The following is a 22,716-nucleotide window of genomic DNA, read 5'->3' on the forward strand; positions in this document are numbered from 1 at the left end:
CGTGTATCATGTCATTTTTGGAAACCCAGAATCTACTCTGTAGGAATTAATGTAGATTCCAGAAACAGTGATTGTGTGAGACCCAATTCGCTTTATTTGTTCATGAGACCCATAAAATATGAGATACAGACACCCAGGTAGATGCCATTTTCATTGACTTCCGGAAGGCGTTCGATACAGTTCTGCACTGTCTCCTGATAAACAAAGTAAGAGCCTACAGAATATCAGACCAGCTGTGTGGCTGGATTGAGGAGTTTTTAGCAAACAGAATACAGCATGTTGTTCTCAATGGAGAGACATCTACAGACATTAAAGTAACCTCTGTCATGCCACATGGGAGTGTTATGGGACCACTGCTTTTCACAATATATATAAATGACCTGGTAGATAGTGTCAGAAGTTCCATGCAGCTTTTTGTGGATGATGCTGTAGTATACAGTGAAATTGCAACATTAGAAAATAGCAGCGAAGTGCAGGAAGATCTGCAGCTGATAGGCACTTGGTGCAGGGAGTGACAACTGACACATAACATAGATAAATGTAATGTATTGCAAATACATAGAAAGAAGGATCATTTATTGTATGATTATATGATACGGGAACAAACACTGGTAGCAGTTACTTCTGTAAAATATCTGGGAGTATGCGTATGGAACAATTTGAAGTGGAATGATCATATAAAATTAATTGTTGGTAAGGCAGGTGCCAGGTTGAGATTCATTGGGCGAGTCCTTAGAAAATGTAGTCCATCAACAAAGGAGGTGGCTTACAAAACACTCGTTCGACCTATACTTGAGTATCGCTCATCACTGTGGGATCTGTACCACATTGGATTGACAGAGGAGATAGAGAAGATCCAAAGAAGAGTGGCGCATTTTGTCACAGGGTTATCTGGTAAGCGTGATAACGTTATGGAGATGTTTAGCAAACTCAAGTGGCAGACTCTGCAAAAGAGGTGCTCTGCATCACAGTGTAGCTTGCTGTCTAGGTTTTGAGAGGGTGCGTTTCTGGATGAGGTATCAAATATATTGCTTCCCCCTATTTATACCTCCCAAGGAGATCATGAATGTAAAATTAGAGAGATTCAAGCTCGCAGGGAGGATTTCCGGCAGTCGTTCCTCCCGCGAACAATACGCGACTGGAACAGGAAAGGGAGATAATGACAGTGGCACGTAAAGTGCACAACACACTGTTGGGTGGCTTGCAGAGTACAAATGTAGATGTAGATGTAGATGTAGATGTAGATGTAGATGTAGATGTATTTGTTTACAGCTTGTACAAAATAGATACATGTTTCAAAGTTTTACTGATCTTCAAAGTAGTCACCAACATTTTGTATAACCCATTGCCAGCGATGTGGAAGTCACAGGATACTCTTAGCAGTGTCAGTTGTGTTGACAGTGCGAGCAGTGTGGTCTATTGCCCAACAAATTTGTAGCAGTTCCCTTCAGTTTAGAACAATTAATATTTAAAGGAGTATTATTTTGTGACAGTGGATGGGGCAAAAAATAGTATTAACAGGTATAAAAGCAACAACTCTGTCTGTGACCTGGTAAAAAAAGTTCAGAAACAAAATGTACGAATGTTGAACTTGTTCCTGCTATCAGGCATTATGACAGATCAAAGTTAAACATCTCTCTGTGAAAGGTAAATATAGAGTTAGATCAGCTGTTTCTGTCCATTATTGGATCCAACATAGTTCAGGTCCCTACTAGAGCTATTGAAAGGTGGAGTTTTACTAATCATGACTGTAACATCTATAGGAAGTGTGGGATGTAATTAGCTGGGTTAATGGAATAATAATTAAGAATAGGAGTATGCATTGTTCTCATGGGGCTATTTTTGTAGCAAGTAATGTGAAGACAGGTTCTTTTCTGGTTCAAAATTGTAATTCATACCATCAGTATTAAAAGAAGTTAGTTTTGGTGAATATATGAAGCAGATAGGTAATGTGATTTTTACACCCTCTGTTTTTCTTGTCACATATAAACAACAGTTACATCCAATATTTTTGGCTGCACCTATCCATAACCCTAAATATTCCTCCACACCCTTTTCCATTTCAGCAATGTGACTTTGCATCAAGCAACTCAATTATCTGTGTTTTATCCAAAATCACTCTGCATTGAAGAGGAGATTATTGTTTTATATTTTATCATCAGCACAGCTTCCCTTTTGGAATATCTCAGCTTCTTTTCTTTCTGTCAAACAGTGAACCATTACCTCTGTCACACTGTCAACATTACTGATGCTTTCCTCACCATGTTTATTTGTTTCCTTTCCTCCATCTCATCTGCTAACCATACCCAGTTATTTTTCATACTTTTCCTGACCATTCAACTATTTCTCTCTATATTATTATTGTAATTACAGAAACAAGTCATATTTATAAAGAATTTGGCAGTATGAATCCAATTATCGGTATGCTGTTGCACCCCCTCCAACCCAGATGCGTGCACTTATTTGGTTGGGAAGAGTGTCATAAAGCCATTGTATCCTCTCTAGAGACAAATAATTCATAACTGTTGCAACTGGTTCTTAATATCCTTGTTATTGGCACTGGGATGGAGTTGCAATATGAACTAGTCCCACACATCCTCTCTTGGGGAGAGATCTGGCAATCTTGCTGACCATGAGTGTACCTCAACATCTTGCAGGTAGTTTATGTGTGGATGAGCACTGTCCTGTTGAAAAATGGTACAATACAGTCACATAAAATGTATGTTCATGATGTAGGATTGTACCACCAGAGTTTCCTCAATCGCTATCTGCTGTAACCTTATGTCATACCCAATGATTCCCCACACCATGACACCAGGAGTAAAACCACTGTGCCTCTCCAAAACATTGGAAGAGTAGGATCTCTCTCTCAGGTCATTGTCATACTCGCCAGTGATGGTCATGTGCAGATGTGCAGAAGCATGAATCATCACTGAACACAACAGGATGACATTCAACAGCAATCCTGCTTTCTGTGCATGGTACTGCACAAAATTCAGTGGGTTGTATTGTGGTGTTAATGATAGATTATGTGTGGGATTAGACAACAAGTATGCCTGCCCTCACATTCCCATGTTCTCCATTGGTGAGCCACTGTCATAATTGAATGCCCCAAAAATCTAGATATTGCATGATTTGATGAGCCAGCTAAATAGGCACCCACAATTAGGCCCCTTCCAAATTCTGTCAGGTGATGATGATGCTGTGTAATACAAGTATGTGGCATCTTCATGTCCTTCACAGTTATCACTCAATATCTGATGCTGTTCACACCCCTTATATATCTTACCAGGCTTGGTAACAACACTAAACATGAACAACACTCATGCTCCTGGTGGCCATTCTACCTGTCACAGAGAATTGCAACTCTTAATCAATTACATACAGCCAATTGAGTATATGTGTATGAAATTACATCACCATCTGACCAAATGTTCTGGGTATTTCCTTTATTTGTCAAGCATTATATTATTATTAATATATTTATTATATTATCATTATATTTATTATTATATTATTATTATTATTGTCATTATTCTTGTAGTTGGTGTTGTTATATAGTACTCACATACTATGTGTAATATAAAGTTAACTCACTATGGATGTTGACATGAAAGAAGAATTAAAGCTTTTCCCATGTGAGATAAATAAATATAAACGTTAGATAAATAAATTACAAATATATTGAATTGCTACTCCTGACACCAACATAATGTTGGTACTAGATAAATAAATAAAAAGTTAAAACTGAACTTAAAATCATTTAATCTCTGACACAGAAATGTTGAATGGAGATGGGGCTAGCTTGACATTGTTGCACATGAGATACGGAAAAAAAGCCATTGGGGATGTAAATATAAAATACTGATGTTTATATATTTAATAGAAAGCAGTGCTTCAAAGCTCTTGTTATGCAAGTAGAAATACATTAAGAGTTAATAGTGGCAGTCACATTATACAGAGTTCTAGTTGGTAGTTTTGCCTTACTAATTAGCTGTTTGATGCACTATAAACCTTTTTAAATTCTATCCAGAATTAGATAACTGTAAGTGGAGATTTAAATTTAAATATGTGGAGCATACATTTTCTAGAGATAGACTAAGAGTCCTCTGCCATTTTGTATAATGTAGCTCCCTTTATACAATTTGCAACAAGTTTGATGGGAAGCAGAAAAACTGTTATTGAAAATAATTTAAAGACCCATGAAGACAGTGAAGTCAACTTGTAAATCCTATAGTTAATGGATCCTCAGATGATGATGCTCAATTACTGACATTTAATATCATGTGGATGCAAATGTATTTGAGAATGACATAAATGATAAGAAGTGGACAACTGTAAGACCAATATATTAATAACTGGAGAATTCAAGGAGTGTTTGCAAAATACAGACTGCAGTGGTGTACACAAGAAACATCATGTAATTTATAGATAAAATGTAGTCTGTAACATAGTCATAGATATCTCTGAAAACTGTTGTCCTAATAAATTATATTTTGTTAGTAGTTAAAACATTTCTGAATATTAACTTATAAATTACATCAGAAGATGACGAAAATAAGAATAGGTTGAACTTAACACCAAAGAACAAATTAAATAGTCACATCCAATCAAATTAAAAATTTACTTTGAGAATTTAAACATTGTTATCAGACATAAAAATGGCCTTGTTTTCAAGAAAAGAAAGGAGTTCTTCTTGAAACAAGATAAGAACAATTTAGGAATGTAGTGCAAATTAAAAGGGAAGAAAGTAAAGTATGTTTCTATTAAGGTAAAACAACACTGTTCTCTAACAAAATATTTTTTTTTTCTATTTCTGGAGAGGAAAGTTGTGAGTCTCATAGCAATTTCAAAGGTCTCTCAAATCTGTTTTCAGTTTCCTCCATCAACATTAGGTTAACTGGAATGTCCATTTTGATCTAATATATTACTCTATTAATGTAAACTTTTTTTCAGAATTAAAGAAATAATATGATCAAGTATTCCAGTTAAGTACTCTAACCCTACCATATTACGGAAGTTTAATAAGGTATGAATGAGTCTGTATTCACAAAAGTATTCACTTTGTCGCTTGTATTTTAAAGGAAGGTACAGAGAAAGAGAAAATTGTACAACTTTGCAGCAAAAAATTACATGTCTCGTTTTTTTTATCTTGTATAGAGTGTCTTTCTCATCTCAAATGGTGCTCCAGCAATAGTCAGCCAGCATTTTCCACTTCCCTTCATACTGTTTTTCCATGGTAGATATGTCTTTACAGAATCTTTCTCCATAATGTCTGATACATCACTGCAGCTCTCTGGGAAAGAGTCAATGTGAGACCCCAGGAAATATACTTTCAAAGACATATTGCAGTCAAGAGCTTGATAAGTGTTGCTCACTTAATTCACTCCTTGCTTGTAATTTTCAGCTCCTCTTCTTCAGTGAATTTTTTTCTGATTTTGCTCGAAATATTGCCATGCTAACACTTTTTTGTCAGTGAAGTGTGTTTCAAAATTTTAATCTAGTTGAAGCTTGATGATCTGAGGCCCCAAAAAGACACCTACTTTTGTTTTTGGTGCTAAAAGATGAAAACAATTTTCAGTAAGATATGCGAACCATCTGCCTTTACAAACAGTTTTTGATGTTTGCTGTGATGAAGTAAAAGGATATTTTCATGACCTTCCAGACTTTGACATTGAAAATTTTTTCACCCATTTTTCAGTTATGTTCAGGCCATTTCTTTTTTATGTAGAGGCATTTTCTGTCATGGGTATTTCACTTGCGCAGAAAGGAAGTATATTTTGTATAGCCTTTTTGGATTCCAAATAACAATTCAACTACTTTGAAATCACTACAAATCTTCCATTGTGCTCACTGTATTTAATTGATTTGAGAATATTTTCTAAAATTTCGTAACTTTCTTCAACCAAACTGGCATAGTAAGTTGAGACTGATAGCATTTGATTTCCATTGTGGCGCAAAACATCCTTGACACTTATTTTTTACACATCCATAAGGTATGTCTGCAACATCATTGCAAAACATCAGCACCTCCTCACATGCAAGGCAGAACACAAAAATATGTTCCTTGCATCTAAATTTGCTGATATTGGCACTTTGGTGGAGACGATTATATTATTGAAATTCTGAAATAGCAGTTCTGCCTTTTTTTTTATACTTAGTCCAATGTCACTTATTAAATAATTTAAATTTGCCTGTTTTAATGAATGCAGTGTCAAACCACTACCTGAAATATGATACAGGGGCTCATATCTTTCAGGACATGGTATTGTTTCTTCATTGCCATCCAATTCACTGTCATTTTTGATTACTTGATCTGTTTGCCTAGACCGTGGTGGCCGAGCGGTTCTAGGCTCGGGCATGGATGTGTGTGATGTCCATAGGTTAGTTAGGTTTAAGTAGTTCTAAGTTCTAGGGGACTGATGATCACAGATGTTAAGTCCCATAGTGCTCAAAGCCGTTTTAACCGTTTGCCTAGAAGGAGATGGAAAACTTTCAGAGTGTGGCACTGGCCTTCATGTGGAAGGTAGTTTCTTTGATTTCTTGTCCGTAAATGCCTGAATATTTGTGACACAAAAATAATGATCTGGGATATTGCCTTTTGGTTCTCTCCATATCAACAGATACCACAATGTTTCCTATGCCTTTCCATGTGCCCATTCTTTATCCTGGTATCCAGTGGATATTCCAAAATAATATTTGTAAGCCTTCTTTATAAAGAGTGATATTCTCTTTCCACTTCTTGCAAATGTGAATTCCTCACATGTGTAACAGAAATTGTGAGGAGTATATTGACAGCAGCTCCAATGAGGCACTTTCTAGAAAAATCAAAAATATATCAGTATGCTCTCTAACTGAGACTCATTTACTTCCTTCCTCTGTACTAATATAATTATTTACTTACTTACTTACTTACATGTTTCTTCGTGGGTTCTGAAAAAATAAAGATTAATCACTTCAAATGCAGTAACACTTAAGGCTTTCTGACAGTGACTATGAGGTTAGGTTTGATGAAATCCATGTTTGTGGCAGTACATAACTGAGATGGGAGTACTAATCTGAACACTAAAACAATTTTCATAACTACAGAAGTTAATATTGCCAACTATTATTGACAAAATTTTTCTCTATTTACCACAAATTATGGCTGTCTACAAGCCAGTGGCAGAGGGTAATTCTGGTACCACTAACTGATCCCTCATTCCCTGTTCCATTTGTGAATGATTTCAGAAGAATGATTGTCAGTAGGCCTCTGTATTAGCTCTAACATCTCCAATTTTCTCATTGTGATAATTTTGTGAGATGCATGAGGAAAGAAATAATATGTTTTCTGACCCTTCCCAGAAACTACTCTTTAAATTTCAGCAGTAAACATCTCCACAGTGCACAATGCCTCTCTTGTAGCATTGAGTTCATTGAGCATGCCTCTAATGCTCTTGCACCAACTAAATGACTATGTGACAAAACGTGCCACTTTTCATTGTATCTTCTCAGTCCCTCCCATGAGTCCTACTTGGCAATGGGGTCCCAGACAAACGAACAGTACTCAAGAATCGTCCCAACAAGTGCCTTACAAGCCACTTCTTTAGTGGATGAATTACAATTCCTTAATTATATGCAGTATAGGTGGTGACCCCGACACACAAAGTAAGTAAATTTCCTTAAGATTTTTCCAATGAATCTCATTCTTGTATTTGTGTTTCCTACTGTTTTTCTTATGTGGTCATTCGAATGAAGATCACTCTAGATAGATACTCCTTAGATATTTTATGGTGGGTAATGTTTCTAGCAATTTGTCATCTGTTGTGTACTTGTACAGTAGTGGATTTCTTTTCCTATGTATATGCAATATGTTGCATTGATTTATGTTCAGGATCAATTGCCAGTCAGTGCACCATTCATCAATCCTCTATAGGTCCTGCAAATCATTATTGTATTCTGGCATCACCACATCATCTACGAATAGCCTTCTTACACATTCTACTAGCTCACTTATATACACTGCAAACAGTAGCAGTCCTGTCACACTTCCTGTGGTTACTCTGCAAATTATCTTTACATTTGTTGATTCTGTTCTATCAAGAATAACGCACTGAGTTCTGCCTGCACGCAACTCTTGAATCACTCACAAATCTGGTCCAATACTCAGTAAGCTCACTTTTTTTTTCAGTACATGGCTGTGCAGGACAGTGTCAAATACCTTCCTGAAATCATATAACATGGCATCAACCTGAGTGCTGATGTCTACAGTGATGTGAATGCCATGGAAGAATAGAGTGAGCTATGTTTTGCAAGATCTTTGTTTGCAGAATCCATGTCGTTTTTATATAGATTTTTTTTTCTTCTCTAAGAACGTCATGATACATAAACATGAAACAAGTTCTACAATTCTATAAAAGATTGGCATCGACAATATAGGCCTATAATTATGTGCATCTGAACCATTACCCTTCTTGAAAATGGGTATGGCTGTGCTTTTTTGCTGTCACTAATTATCCTTCATTGCTCCAGCAAGCTAAGATAAACTGCCGCTAGAATGGAAGCAAGTACTTTTACATGAACTCAGTAGAATCTTACAGGTATGTCATCTGTCCCCGATGGCTTTCCATTACAAAGCATTTGTCATTGTTCTTCTATTCTGCCATCAGTTACCTCAATATCCACCATTTCAATGTTCATACGACAAATGGAAGAAGCGACGTTGTGTTACGATCTTCCATGGTGGAATGGTTTTGGAAGGGTGAATACAGTACTTTGGTTTTTCTCTCTCATTTTCCATTTTGCTACCATTATGGTCACTGAGTTATGGAACAGATGATTTCAAAACGCTTACTGATGTTTGGTAACACCAAAATTTTTTAGGGTTGACAAAATTTTACTTTCAGGGTCACTCAACATTTCTCTCATTGCTCTTCTTACACCCACTTTTGCTTTGTTCAGCTTTTTCTTGCATATGTAAATGATCTCCTACATAGAGTGTGACAGTAGTCAAATTTTGTAAATTTTAATGGTAATGTAATTATAGAAGTACACAAATAGGAAGGCCCATTTACTGAAAGCGAGGCTATAAAATATTTGGGCAATCAATTGATAATTTGGTACTTCACATTGAATACCAGACCCTTCCATTCAATTTTTTAGAACTATGAATCCCAATAAGCACCTTAGATCTATTTGATATTGTTGACACCAGTTCATTGGAGCATATTCTGAAAAACACAGTTATATCTGCATCACATCTGCTTACAACTATAGGTTATTGGAAGAGGACGAATTTAGTTTATTCTACATATTTCCTTTCATTAATGGATTAGAAAATCTAGCTTCCAGGTGTAATGTTTTCTTTTTCAAAAGACTTGATATTGTGCTAATTGTTTCACAATTCAAACACATATAGTTGTCCTTCTCATTAACAATACAGCAATTATCTCAAAAACATAATGCACAATTATTTTTAAATTATGATTCTAGAAGTGGAAGGCTTCAAGGATTTATCATTAGTATTCACAGGAGTCAGTTGCATTGATACATATTCAACAACCTGCAAGTACATGTTGATTATTTTGGATGTAATACACTGATATTCAAAGAGTGAATTAAACAATTTTTCATTGGTCAACTACTTCTACTCTACTGAAAAACTACTCTTTACAATATAACCTAGATTAGCTTTGTAATATTGTAAATGATCATGAGTTTGCATCATTATATGTTATTATACATGAATAATTACTTTAGAATCAGCAAAATGAAAGGAGGAATTGCAACATACAGGAAAAGAGAAGTTAAGTACCGTTATCAGCTATAGAAATTACAGATTTTTTTTTTTTTTTTTTTTTTTTTTTACACATAGAAACTTACATGAAGCAATAATTCTGATAAATACTTTAACATTTATGAAACAACAGAAATAAGTAACAATAGAATATGGAAGAATTAATTGTAAGAATTTTTAAGGACCTACAGCTATTGAAGTCAAGCTCTGGTATATTTACCATAATGAAACTCCCAGTAAGAGTAGAAAGAGGTTCACTAACAACAGATAACTGTCTTTAGCTTTTCTTCCTTCTTTGTGAGTCATCAGTCATCTGGCTAGTTTTATGTGGACCACCAAAAGTTCCTCTTATGTGCTAAGCTTGTCATTTCATAGTAACACTTGCACCCAATGTCCTCAGTTATTTGTTGGATGTATCCAAATCTTTGTCTTCCCCTACAGTTTCTACTCTCTGCAGCTCTCTCCAGTACCATTGAAGTTAATCCGTGATGTCTTAACAAATATATTATCATCCTGTCCCTTCTTATTGTCCATGTTTTCCATATTTTCCTTTCTTCACCAATTCTGTGGAGAATGTACACATTATTAATCTCATCAGTTGATCTAATTTTTGATGTTCTTCTGTTGCACCACATTTCAAATGCTTCAACAGCATACAATACTATGCTGCAGACGAACATTCTCAGAAATTTCTCCTCAAATTAAGGCCAATATCTGATACTAGTAGACTTACAGTAGAACTATTACATAATCAGATTAACATCCCATGCATCCGAATTGCCAACAAGAATAACATACAGAAAAATGGAACAGAAAATTGACTATCTGTTAGATGACTATCAGTTTGGCTTTTGGTTAGGTAAAGGCATTAAAGAGGCAGTTGTAACATTGCACTTGACAATAGAAGCAAGACTTAAGAAAAATCAATATTTGTTCATAGGAATTGTCAACATAGAAAAAGCTTTCGAGAATGTAAAGTGGTGCAAGATGTTTCAAATTCGGAGAAAAATAGGAGTAAGCTATAAGGAAAGACAGATGATATGGAGTATGTACAAGAATCAAAAGGAAACAATGAGAATTGAAGACCAGGAGTAAAGTGTTCACATTAAAAATGTATAAGATAGAGATGCAGTCTTTTATCCCTATTATTCAATCTTTATATTGAAGAAGCAATTATGGAAATAAAAGGGGAATTTTAATTCAGAGTAAAGGGATATAAATGATAAGATTTGCCAATGACATTGCTATCCTCAGTAAAAGTGTGGAAGAATTTCAGGATCTGTTGAATGTAACTAATTCTTTAATGTGAACACAACATAAATGCAGTGGCGACTACAAAGTAGATGAAGTGAAGGAATTCTGATCCCTTGGAAGCAAAGTAACCCATGATGGACAAAGCAAGGAAAACCTAAAGAGGCAGATTAGTACAGCCAAAGATGGCAGTTATGAAACTGTGAAGGTGATGATAAGCTGTGAAAAGATTGAGGACAATCCTAATGAGACAACACAACACCTAGTCCCTGAGCAGAGAAAATCTCTGACCCAGCTGGGAATCAAACCCGAGCCCTTAGGATTGACAGTCTGTTGCGCTGACCACTCAGCTACTGGGGGCGGACCAATTTTATGATAAATGCTGTGATCTAGAGCAGATAATGAAAAGACATCTGGATACATTCAGGTTCTTTATGTAGTACACTACGCAATCGAAATTATCCAGACACCCCTGTGAAATGCAGAATGTCATGAGAAGTAGATTCACCACTATAAAAGGAGGTGGGATTATTGTGTTGGTAATAGAGGAGCAGTACCAGTAAAATGGGTCCAGTAGGAGAGCTCAGTGACTTGAAATATGAACCAGTGATTGGGTGAATGACTGCTCATAGGGGGTTAAAAAGAAAGGGGTACAATGGTCGAGCAGCTCCTCATAAGCCACAGTGGATGACTGGATATGAGTAATTTGGAGTTATGAATCATGTTATAATCCATGAAAACTCAATGGATGTGTTTGGATTTGGCGAAGACCTGGAGAAAGTTACCTGCCTCATGTGTACACTTCTCACATAATTGTGTGCTGCCTACACTAGAGGAACAGAGATGGTGATTGTTTGTATCAACATGACAAATCACACTCGTAGCACCTGTGAGGCAATGGTTTGTGGACAGTACCAGTCCTGAAATGAACTGTCCTGCTCAAAGCCCTGAGCTGAATCCAATGAGCTTTGGGATGAGTAAGAATGTTGGCTTTACTCTAGACCCCCAGTATCAAACATCATTACCTCCTCTGGTTCCAGCTCGTGAAGAAGAATGGATTGCCATTCCTCCACAGACATTTAGAAACCACACTTAAAATGTACTCAGCAGAGTGCAAGTTGCCATAAAGGCAAGGGGTGGACACAGCCCATATTAATTGTCCACTAATATGTGACCAGTTACTTTTGGACAGATGGTGCAGATATGCACACAAAACAAAGATTGGATCCTTATATCCAGCAAAACATGTAGTAAATAATTCAGTATTAGTATCTCCAGGTGGACATTATATTTCAGGCATTTCCAGTGCCTACTTAAGTCTATCAAACATGGCTACTTTGTGCAAGCCTAAGCAATTTGCTGAATTGATAACCTGTAGTTGTGCACTGCAGATAGAGCCAAAATCCATCACTGTAAAGTGGAGAAGTGAAGTTTCACAGAATACACTATGACTGCAGTGGTGGATTCTAGTGGCAACTGGCTGGTCTGCAGTGAGAGGCTTCCCAGTGTGAACTGTCTTAGCTCTTTTCTGCAGCCATTTATATTCTTCTTCCATATTTCATTTCACAACTGATTAGCATTGCTGACAATAATGATATACCTTTACCGCTGCCAGTGGTCAAGCCTTAGAACTCATATTATTTCTGTTGATGATGTGTTATTTTAGGCTTTCTTGGCATTTGATGATTTTGTCTGGGATTGAGTTAGAAAAAACCTGTAGAAATCCATATACATGGTGAGCTGAAAAATAAAGAGATAGTGGTTTCCAGCTAAGTAAGGGTTGTTGCCTAGACTTGAGTTGGCTCAAAGTACAGTGACAGTCTGTGGGAAGATCAATTCATGCTTTACCCGCTGAAGAGCTTATATCACACTATGTCGATATACCTCCTCTAAATCAGTGTCATCGAAACACTTGCGATGTGACTCGTGTTCTGGCAATGCACTTCCCACTCCACCTAGCCTACAGAGCTGCCCATACATACAAAAGGCCCAGGTTTGACAGCAGGAGGGAGGGGTAATAAGACTGCACCCAGCAGGAGGCCAGTGAGTCAGGACCACTGAAGATGGTAACAAGTCAGTTTGCTGAAATATCACACCATTCAGATGACGCTGCCTCATTGAATACCTGACAATATTTCAAAAATGATATTGATATTCATAGCTGTCAGAGATTTAAAACTAGAAATGAAATTTCCTAGCATGGCTAAAATCCTAAACACATAAGAGGAAACTGAAGATAAAACAGATACCTCAGGATTTGTCACATAGTATTTCCTAAGTAAAGAAACTGATCTGCATCTGTTCATAATTTGTGTAAATTGTTTACCAGTGACATCATATAATCCATCAAGACTGTAATATTTGCTAATGGGACACACATTAATTAAGAAGTTGAAATTAACTGTAACAGATGTAACAAAGGTATAACAGATGTAACAAAGGTAATAGCTGATTGGCATTATAACTGGTCCATAGAAACAAGTTCTGTTTCTAATCTTTCAATATTCATTCAACAAACAATTAACAGCATCCTACTGGTGCCAGTAATATAAAAGTATAGTATATTAACAGCCACACAGTACATGAAATGCCATGTGTAAAAGTCATTGGTATCCAGATGGATGAAAGCTGAAAATGGAGTAAATACTTTGATGAGCTGATAAAAATATAGTTTGACTTGGTCTGTGATTTGAAGTAACTTGCATTTTGTTAATAAAAAGGCAAAACTGCTGTCAGTTGCATATAAGACCATTGCTTGGTATATTATGAGATATTTTACTGGGAAGTATTTATTATTCCACATAAAAGAGCTATAAAGTTTTATAAAAAACCACAACAAAACACCATGCAGCAGCTTCAAAGAGGACTTAGGGGGAACAATCCTTGTTAACCCACATCTATTATTTTTCTCTTAATTGTTAATTTTAGCTAATAATGAATAAATTTTAGTACACTTCCTCAAAGCAAGAATTAATATAATTAGCACATGAACTTTGTTTCCTGGATTACAGGTAAGAATTAAGTTCTGTATTCTACACTAAAAAGACTTTAAAATTTGTGAACATATCTAGGTCAGAGAATGGAAATCCCTCATAAATTAAAAATAAAATAAAACCATAGGCCTTACTTCATTTTTCATTCACTCTATAAATTACCTCATTTTTGAAACTACAAATTCCTGTTAGTACTATGTAGTATAATGTGGATAGTAAGGTAAGGACACTTTTCACAGAAGACAGATAGTTTTTTTTTTCCATCAATGAGTATCAAAATACATAAATGTGTGAGATGTAGAAAGTGGCATATAAATAGCAGCCCTATAGTATTAATGGAGAAGATGTTGCTACACACCCAAGAGGGAAATAAGGTTAGGTATTAACATCTTGTCAACAATGAGGTCATTATATATGGTCACATAAATCCACTGAAACTTCAAATGAGCAAACAAATGTTGCCTGATAACACAAATAAATCAACATTAACTTCTGTCACTTACTGGTGTGCCCCATAGATATTGTTTTGAATAGTAACCTCTCTCTGCTACTGCATCTCTTTGTAAAGAAAAACATTCCACCTTCCCAATTATTGCTGTTCCTGTGAGACTGATAAAAACCATTACATGACCAATAAAAACTTTTATAAAATATTGTAATGTTAAAACAAAAACAGCTGTTGATTCTATTAATTATTTCTTATGGTGAAATATCTGTTTTAACCTAATTTTTTACATGTATTAAGTGTTTCCAACTCTGTCCACATTGTAAAACATTTTTCTTGTGCACCATACAGTCACCACTGCATAACTCTTTTCTGTTTTTACAGGAGATGATGAGATAAATGTGTGGATGTTTGCTGTCATTGGGATAGGATGTCTCTTTGTAATCTTTGTAGCAGTTTCTGTATATGTCATGTGGTAAGTATAATTAACATTTTTGCATCATTATTTATTGATGGCAATCTATGACTAAACTTGCATGCTAGTTTGGCATTGTACAAGTACACACTCAATGAAATTTACATAGAACATTGTTTTTTCATTATGTATGCTTGTTAGCCTTTCAACACTAGGCAGTCAACATATTTCCTCTGGTACCTAAGATTTTCAGCACAATATCCCTTCAGGCATCATTATTTTGTATTAGAAAGATACTGATTTGGTATGAAGTCTAGTGCAGACCTACATATCTTTATTTCCCCTTAACATCCATTACTTACAATTCATTGTAGAATAATATTTTGTAAAATGCAAACAAGCCTTAACTTCCCAGTTGCCGAATTTGTGACTGATACATGGTCCACAGAACATTCCACTCTTCAATGTGGTTTTCAGTACAATTTTTCACAGTGAAAAGAATTATTTGAGTATATTATCAGGGACCCAAAAGTAACCAGAATCCCTTACCTATAAGTGAAAACATATACTCTTTTTAAACAGTTGACCACTCACTGTCTGTTGGGAAGTGTAAGGTGTAGGTTAGAATGGTTGTTATTCACTCAATAGTGTACAAATGCAGTGTTAATGCTTCTTCAAAGTGTTGGAGTGGTGAACTGAGGGCTTCAAGAGTGAAAATCCTCAGGAGATGATCACCTATTTCAGACTACTGCACTGTCTGTCAAATCTCATCACTAGAATTGCTATCCTAAAGTAAACAAAATAATACACACCATACTTAATTACAGTTAAAATTAAGACCTTAAACATAAGCATAAATATGAATATGGGTGCCTTACAAAGTTCTTACAAAAAATTTGGCTACAGTGAAAGATGGTCCCTTTTGCCACCACTAATATATTATCTTCAGATATTATTGTTTTAAGGAAAATGACATAAACATGCAAACATGAATATTAGCCACACTGTATGGTAATACCAATGTTTATATGGTGACCAGTAGCCTGCAGTGTGTTCAATTGTTTCTAGCTAAATATGGATACTGAGACTAGGCTATGCTTGGAAACTGAGCTGTCATAAACACTATTACAAATACTTGTGCTGGCACATTTACCAGCACAACTATTATTTGGGCACACAATTTTCTTCATTTTCACTTTACAAATAATCTTATTCCAGTCTCTGAAAGAATAATTTGAATAGTGACACACACTGGCTGTTTCACCAATAATTCACAAAAGAAAGAAATGGTCATATCATGAACACACCAAACATACCTGTGTTACAACAGAGGTACATGTCTGAGTGGTAGCTGCAGTGGTTTATACAAAATCGTATTCAAAAAATAAGTAAGAATCCTGTAAGGAAGGTTCTGAATACACAAGGATACTGCACACAACAACAACAAAAAGCACTGAAAAGATAAAATTGCAAAGAGACACATTCATAAAACATATTCTTTATCCTTTTATTGCCATACAATCAAACACACTCATTTCCCACACCTTGCATTTGGGAGGATGATGGTTCATACCCATGTCTGGCCTTCCTAATTTAGGTTTTCTGTGATTTCCCTAAATCACTTCAGGCAAATGCCAAGATGGTTCCTTTGAAAGGCGGTGGCTGACTTCCTTCTCCATCCTTCCCTGATCCGATGGGACTAATGACCTCACTGTTTGGTCCCCTCTCCCAAATCAACTAACCAACCAATCCAAGTTACCATTGCAGTTATGTTAAGATGTGCCACTTACAGATGTCTTCAGGACTGTGATTAACTTTAATCAGTATGAATTATTGAGAAACATATGACTGCAGACTGCTGGAATTAAATGTCCCGACCTCCTGGTCAGTGCCCATAATACATTACTGTATTTGTTTGGTGCTGCAGTGCTGTTGACTTTGAGTAGTCCTTCAAGCATGTGGAAATAGATTTAACAGTTATTTCCCTTCTGTGTCTGAGGGAAGGCATACTATCAACAGGATCTGTTCTATTACACTGTATTCCTTTAGAAGTCCTCCCTATTCTTTTATCAGTCATTTCCAATGGATAATTTTGCCCCCACTTTTCCCCACTCCTGAGTGACATCTCCTGAACAGTTTTAATACAGAGCATGCTGTCATTCCCTGTGAAGGCATACTTTCATCTTATCCATTATCACCAATGAAGAAGGTAATAAAATATTATTCTCAGCAATGAATTTATTCAGAAAGACCAACTGGCATGCTCATTCCATTATTTCTTGATCGGCCTCACTCATGTTTTCATGCCTATATATGCTTCTTTCCCCTCCCCCTATCCTCTTCAGGTATCTTATGTTCCACATGAACTATTTCTTGTGCTAAATAATCATTATTCAACTTTGCAGTATTGTCCCCACAAATCTGGCTGTCCTCAGTGTCCCCCACTGATGCATCTATCCTCTGTCTCTGGGTTTCATCTAAGCTTCAGCTGTATCTGAATGCATGTTCCCCATTCTAAACTAGCAACACCAAGAATGATAGCAAATAATGAAATTTTACGTTTTGTGTTTACACAGTATAACAGGAAGAATACAAGATTACGTTTTTAGGTTATTTGAAGGTATACCACAGTTCATCAATCACAGTGACTGGTAGGAGGTGGCATACAAGGCTCTAGCAACCTGTAACCAGATGTTGTTTATGGGTGAGAAACCTAGAGAATGTGCTGACAAGGACAACAGTCAAAAATAATTTTTATCGTGGTAGGTCAGGGCAGCGCAGAAAATTATGATCCGGTATTATCTTTTTGAAAGAGAACATTAAAAAGACCTTGAAGTTAGTGCAGGGTCACCAGCTTTGACACATCTGAAATGTGATGTCTGCTGTCCAAATTAGTGATCATGCGAACCAGAGGTTATCATAGCTGCCCAATAGCTGCCCTTCCCTCCACCTCCCCCCCCCCCCCCCCCCCAATAGTATAATGCTAGGTGCTGGGATCACCAGTTGATGAAAGCAGACTTGCAACATTCATTATCCATGAAACCTTCACATGCAGCTATGCCCATACATGGAATCATTACTCATGTGCAAAAACTGCATGATACCATGGGTTTGTCAAGCATTGCTGATTGGTGCAGCACAGTCAGTGCTGGTGCATTGAGGGGAGCCACAACAAAAGCCACAGTGCTGATAGTCCACAGTGCTCCAGATGCTATCACACTGTCAATATGTATACCTTTTTTGGTGCAAACAATCCTATTCCATGATGTAAATGTAAAATCCTACATGGCTAACTGTACAATATGTCTGTCCTACTGGGTATCAGATGCATGGGACTATTGCAATCTCATGTGGCAATAAGTATGTCCCTCTTGAACCCACTGATTCCATATGCACATATCAGTTACAGGATCCTGACCCACACAATATCATGGAACAATAAATTATAATCTTGATAGGCCACACTCCTGTCCCCATTGCATTCCCCAACTCATGTTGGTATGTATGTCCTTCTCCTTCTTACATGATGCATAACACAATTTTCTCTCAGATGGGTAACATTCAAATCCAGTTTCTGAATGCGAAACTCATCACATACTCTTTCCATATATACACTAGCTTAGCACATACTGTTTCACTTGTGTAGACTGTATGGCCTTTACAGATATTTTTTTCTTTAATCAAACTTTTATGTCATTCACGAACTGCAACACCTACTAAACTTTTCACATTAATTAAGACCATAGGACTTTTCCAAATGTATTTCTGATCAAAAAGTGATTCCAGTAGCTGGAGTCCAAAGTCTGTCCACCATGCCTTTTGGATTCTTGTGGAGATATTTCCACTGAAACCTTCATCCCCTAACAAACATTTCTTTATATCTAACTGGGAAGTGAAACACCAATTTTCATATATTTAGTTTTAAAATATTTAGTATACATAAACATTTTCTTAAAAATTTTCATAATTTATTTCATCCCCTTAAGAGTTCAACTTCCAAAACAACTGAAATACATTTATTTTTTATTTTTAACACAGAAAAATTTTCATAAATTTAGCTCTGAAAGTACTTTGATAATGAAATAATTTCATATAACTTTTCATACTCTATTCCAAACCCTTAGGGGATTGAATTTCCATAAACACTGAAACATGTAATTTTCTTTTTTTATTTCTAATTGAGAAGTCAGATACCAGTTTTTATAGGTGTAGCTTTAAAACGTGTTAGGAGTTTCTTTAATAGGGATTTATTTTCAAAAAAGACTTTCACCAACTTTTTTACCCCCTTAGTGGTTGAATTTCCAAAAACACTGAAACTTTTTTTTTAATTTCTGACCAACAAACCAATTACCAATTTTGTACTTCTAGCTCCAAAATGCATTAAGAGCAATAAATTTTCAAAAAACATTTCATCCCCTATTTCACCCCCTTAGTAGTGGAATTTTGAACAATTGCTTCTTAAATGATGCCTATAATATAATATCCACACCATCTCCAAATTTCAAGTTCCTGTCCTTAGCAGTTTGGGCTGGCTGATGATGAGTCAGTGAATTAGTCTAACCATATTTCACCCCCTTAGGAAATGAAGTGCCAAAAACAGTGAAACACATGTTTTTTTTTTAAATTTCTAATTGAAGAGCCAAACATTAATTTTCAGTGATTTAACTTAAAAAATGCTTTCATAATGAAATATTTTCATAAAATGTTTCACCCCCTAGTTTACACCATTACAGGTTGAATTCCCAAAAGCAGTGAAACATGTATGTTTCAAAAATTTCTAACAGGCAAGTCAAACACAAATTTTCATAGATTTAACTTCAAAAATGATTGCATAATGATATATTTCCATATAAACTTTTATCCCCTGTTTTACCCCCTCAGAGGTTGAATTTACAAAAAAAGTAAAATAGTTTCTTTTATTTTTAACTGAGAAGCCAAATTCAAATATTCGTGGATTTAGCTTTGTAAATGCTTTCATACCCTATTTCACACCCTTAGAGGTTGAATTTCCAAAAGCAGCGAAAAACATTTTTTTTTATTTGTAACAGAGAAGTCAAACCAATTTTCATAGATGTACCTTTAAAAATACTTTAGCAGTTCTTTAATAATGATTTATTTTTAAAAAATCCATCACCCACTATTTTACATCAATATGGATTAAATTTCCAAAATTACTGTGACACGAATTTTCCTAGGTCTAGCTTCAAAATTACCTTTATAGTGATATATTATCAAAAAACTTTTCATCCCCTATTTTTCACCCCCTTATGGGTAGAAGTTTGAAAAATACCTTCTTAAATGATGCTTACAGTATAAGATCAACACCCTCTCCAAATTTCAAGTTTCTGTCCTTAGCAGTTTTGGCTAGGCAATGATGAGCCAGCGAGTGAGTCACTCAGTCGGAACATTACCTTTTATGTGCAGGGATTGTAGATGGCAGTACTCGTACCTACTTTGTGTGATTGTCCTGAAATGCTAATAATTTGCATATCCAAGCATATAGTACAATCCATGCCAATTTTACAGTCATTGCATGCCACTTTTGTGTTGTTACAATTTTGATGGCAGTGTACTTATGCTTCCCAAAAGCCTGCCTCCCTTGACATAATCTTCCAAAGATTGCCTTTTCTTCCTCTCCAACTGATAAGCCTCATACTATATTTCATTTGTGCTATTTCCTTGAGCAAATGATATTTATTCAAGGAACCAAATTCTTTACTTTCTAAACTTAATGTACGTTACCATAACTCATCTACTATCAGTCTCAAGCCATGTATATGGTCTGCATGATTTATTGCCACAGTACTTATTTTATATGTTTCAATCATTTCATTCAATGCTAACAATTCCACAAAGATCTTTCTCTGTTACTTCTGATAGTGAAATACAGTGATACCTACAAATTAGAAACACATAAGCATGGCAGCTACACTTTCCATACCTAAGTAACTGTGAATCAAATTTTCATTTCTTTGCATTTTTTTGCATGAACAAGTCAAAACATTCCCATAGACAGGGATTAAGTATAGGAGAGCAGATGCAGGAGTGTTGCATAACTGTTCCAGGCAACATTCTAGTGGAGGTTGTTTCTCGTTGCCTTCCTCTGACCTGTTGCAACATGTATCTATGTTATGTGGATGACTGTGACTGTGAGTAGTGCCTGTACAGTCTAGTGTTTGGTTTGTGTTGTTATGTATGAAGGGAAGGGAGAGGTGAAACCAAGTGCCGGCACATAGTCTTCTCCACTATCATAGCACAAAGGGGATTGCTGAGCTTACCGTCCTCGTCTCGTGGCCAGTTATTAGGTTTATATGCAGCATTTCCTTCTTCCTTTGGACATAGCAGAGACTTAGGAAGCAGTGTTAACACTGGTCATTGTCTCAGCACTGTGTACTGAATGTTTTACTTGGAAACACTGTGGGACTGCTCACCTCATCAGCATTAAAACTGTCTGTCTGTGTCCTAACAGTTGCCAGTATGATATGTTATTTATATATATGGAGAATCCTGTATCTGCACCCACCTGGTGTTTATTCATTATTTTGAGACTCTGTTTAATTCTGTGTTGTGTGTTCAGTGTTTTCCAACATAGGAATACTTATACTTTTGCAGCTATACCATGGCAAGTACAATATCTGGTAATCATTATCATTGTTGGGAGCCAAATTATCTGTGAAATCTATAAGTCAAATAAAAACCCAGACTAGGGACCAAGTCTATTGTAAACACAATTAAAATCGTACCAAAGACAACCCAAGCAACAATTTCATTCATAAAACAGTTGACATTATATTCAGGCAAGCAGTACTGGTTGTCATCATGTTCATAGACTACTTAGCAAAGTCCTAACTGAAGGCTAAAGGAAAGTGAAACTATTTTTAAATGATAGTTGATGGCAAACACATTTTAGAGTTACTGAATTCTCGTAAAGTGATTTATATAGTACAGAGTAAGTTCATTTAAAAATAAAAATAAAAATAAAAAACCATCTTAATGTGTGAAAAAACTTTATACATGGACCTGTGTTGACATACAGAAAAATAATTCATAAATGTTCTCACACTCTCTGCTACATCAGATCTGGGTAAAATCTCAAGCTTTTTACAGTTATCACCATTGTCCTCTTCAGGAGTGTCATAGCTGCTGTACTGGCAGCCTTATATAGTCAATGGACAACTTCTGATTGGTCAACATCTGTGCTGGTTACACCAGGAGTGTAAACAATTCAGCGAATTTCTCTGTTCCTTCTCACAGTCGAGCACTCACTTCCTCACACCACTAAGATTGTATTTGCTGTCACAGTTGAAGTTGTTTTTGCACATTCTAATTTACACAGCCTCTTTAATAATGTAATCCCAGTATATAGAAACATATAACAAAACTTCTGTTTTTCTACACAGTGTTTCAGGTATATTTATGAGACTGTGCTCAGCAGCTGCTGATTTCTCACGTTTCAGATTTTTAATGTACGGACATTTGACCGCTATTGTGAAACAAAAAGCACTGAAGATTTGTCTTAACAACAGCAGTTGATGATTACTACCTACCAAGATTTATATGTAACAGGTTTGGGCACATGTGTTCTTTATGGAACAGCCACAACAGTCATTTGCTCCTGGTGAATACAATTATGGTAATTGTCAAAAGCTTGATGTTTCATCAGATTTGATGTTGCAAGAAATCTGAGAATGTTTCATGCAACAATTTTGTTCTGGGAAATTTCATTTCCATACAGAAAAACTGATTGCATTATGTTAATTTACAGTTTTATCAGGATATTTGTGTCCTCGTAGGCAAAAAGCAATTAAAACTTTTAGTTTAAAAAAGATAGGTCAAC

General features: G+C 35.9%; 1 protein-coding gene across 10 annotated transcripts in view; it reads left to right on the forward strand.

Moving 5' to 3' along the window:
- Positions 1–22,716, forward strand: part of LOC126297914 (thrombospondin type-1 domain-containing protein 7A-like) — a 1,219,654-nt gene that overhangs the window by 1,178,525 nt on the left and 18,413 nt on the right. For all 10 annotated transcript variants that reach the window (XM_049989225.1, XM_049989222.1, XM_049989223.1 and 7 more), the window contains one exon: positions 14,849–14,939. In XM_049989225.1, the coding sequence (XP_049845182.1) occupies positions 14,849–14,939 (91 nt within the window). The remainder of the gene's footprint in view (positions 1–14,848; positions 14,940–22,716) is intronic.

This window comes from Schistocerca gregaria, chromosome X, assembly GCF_023897955.1.
Source record: "Schistocerca gregaria isolate iqSchGreg1 chromosome X, iqSchGreg1.2, whole genome shotgun sequence".
Classification (NCBI taxonomy): Eukaryota; Metazoa; Arthropoda; class Insecta; order Orthoptera; family Acrididae; genus Schistocerca; species Schistocerca gregaria.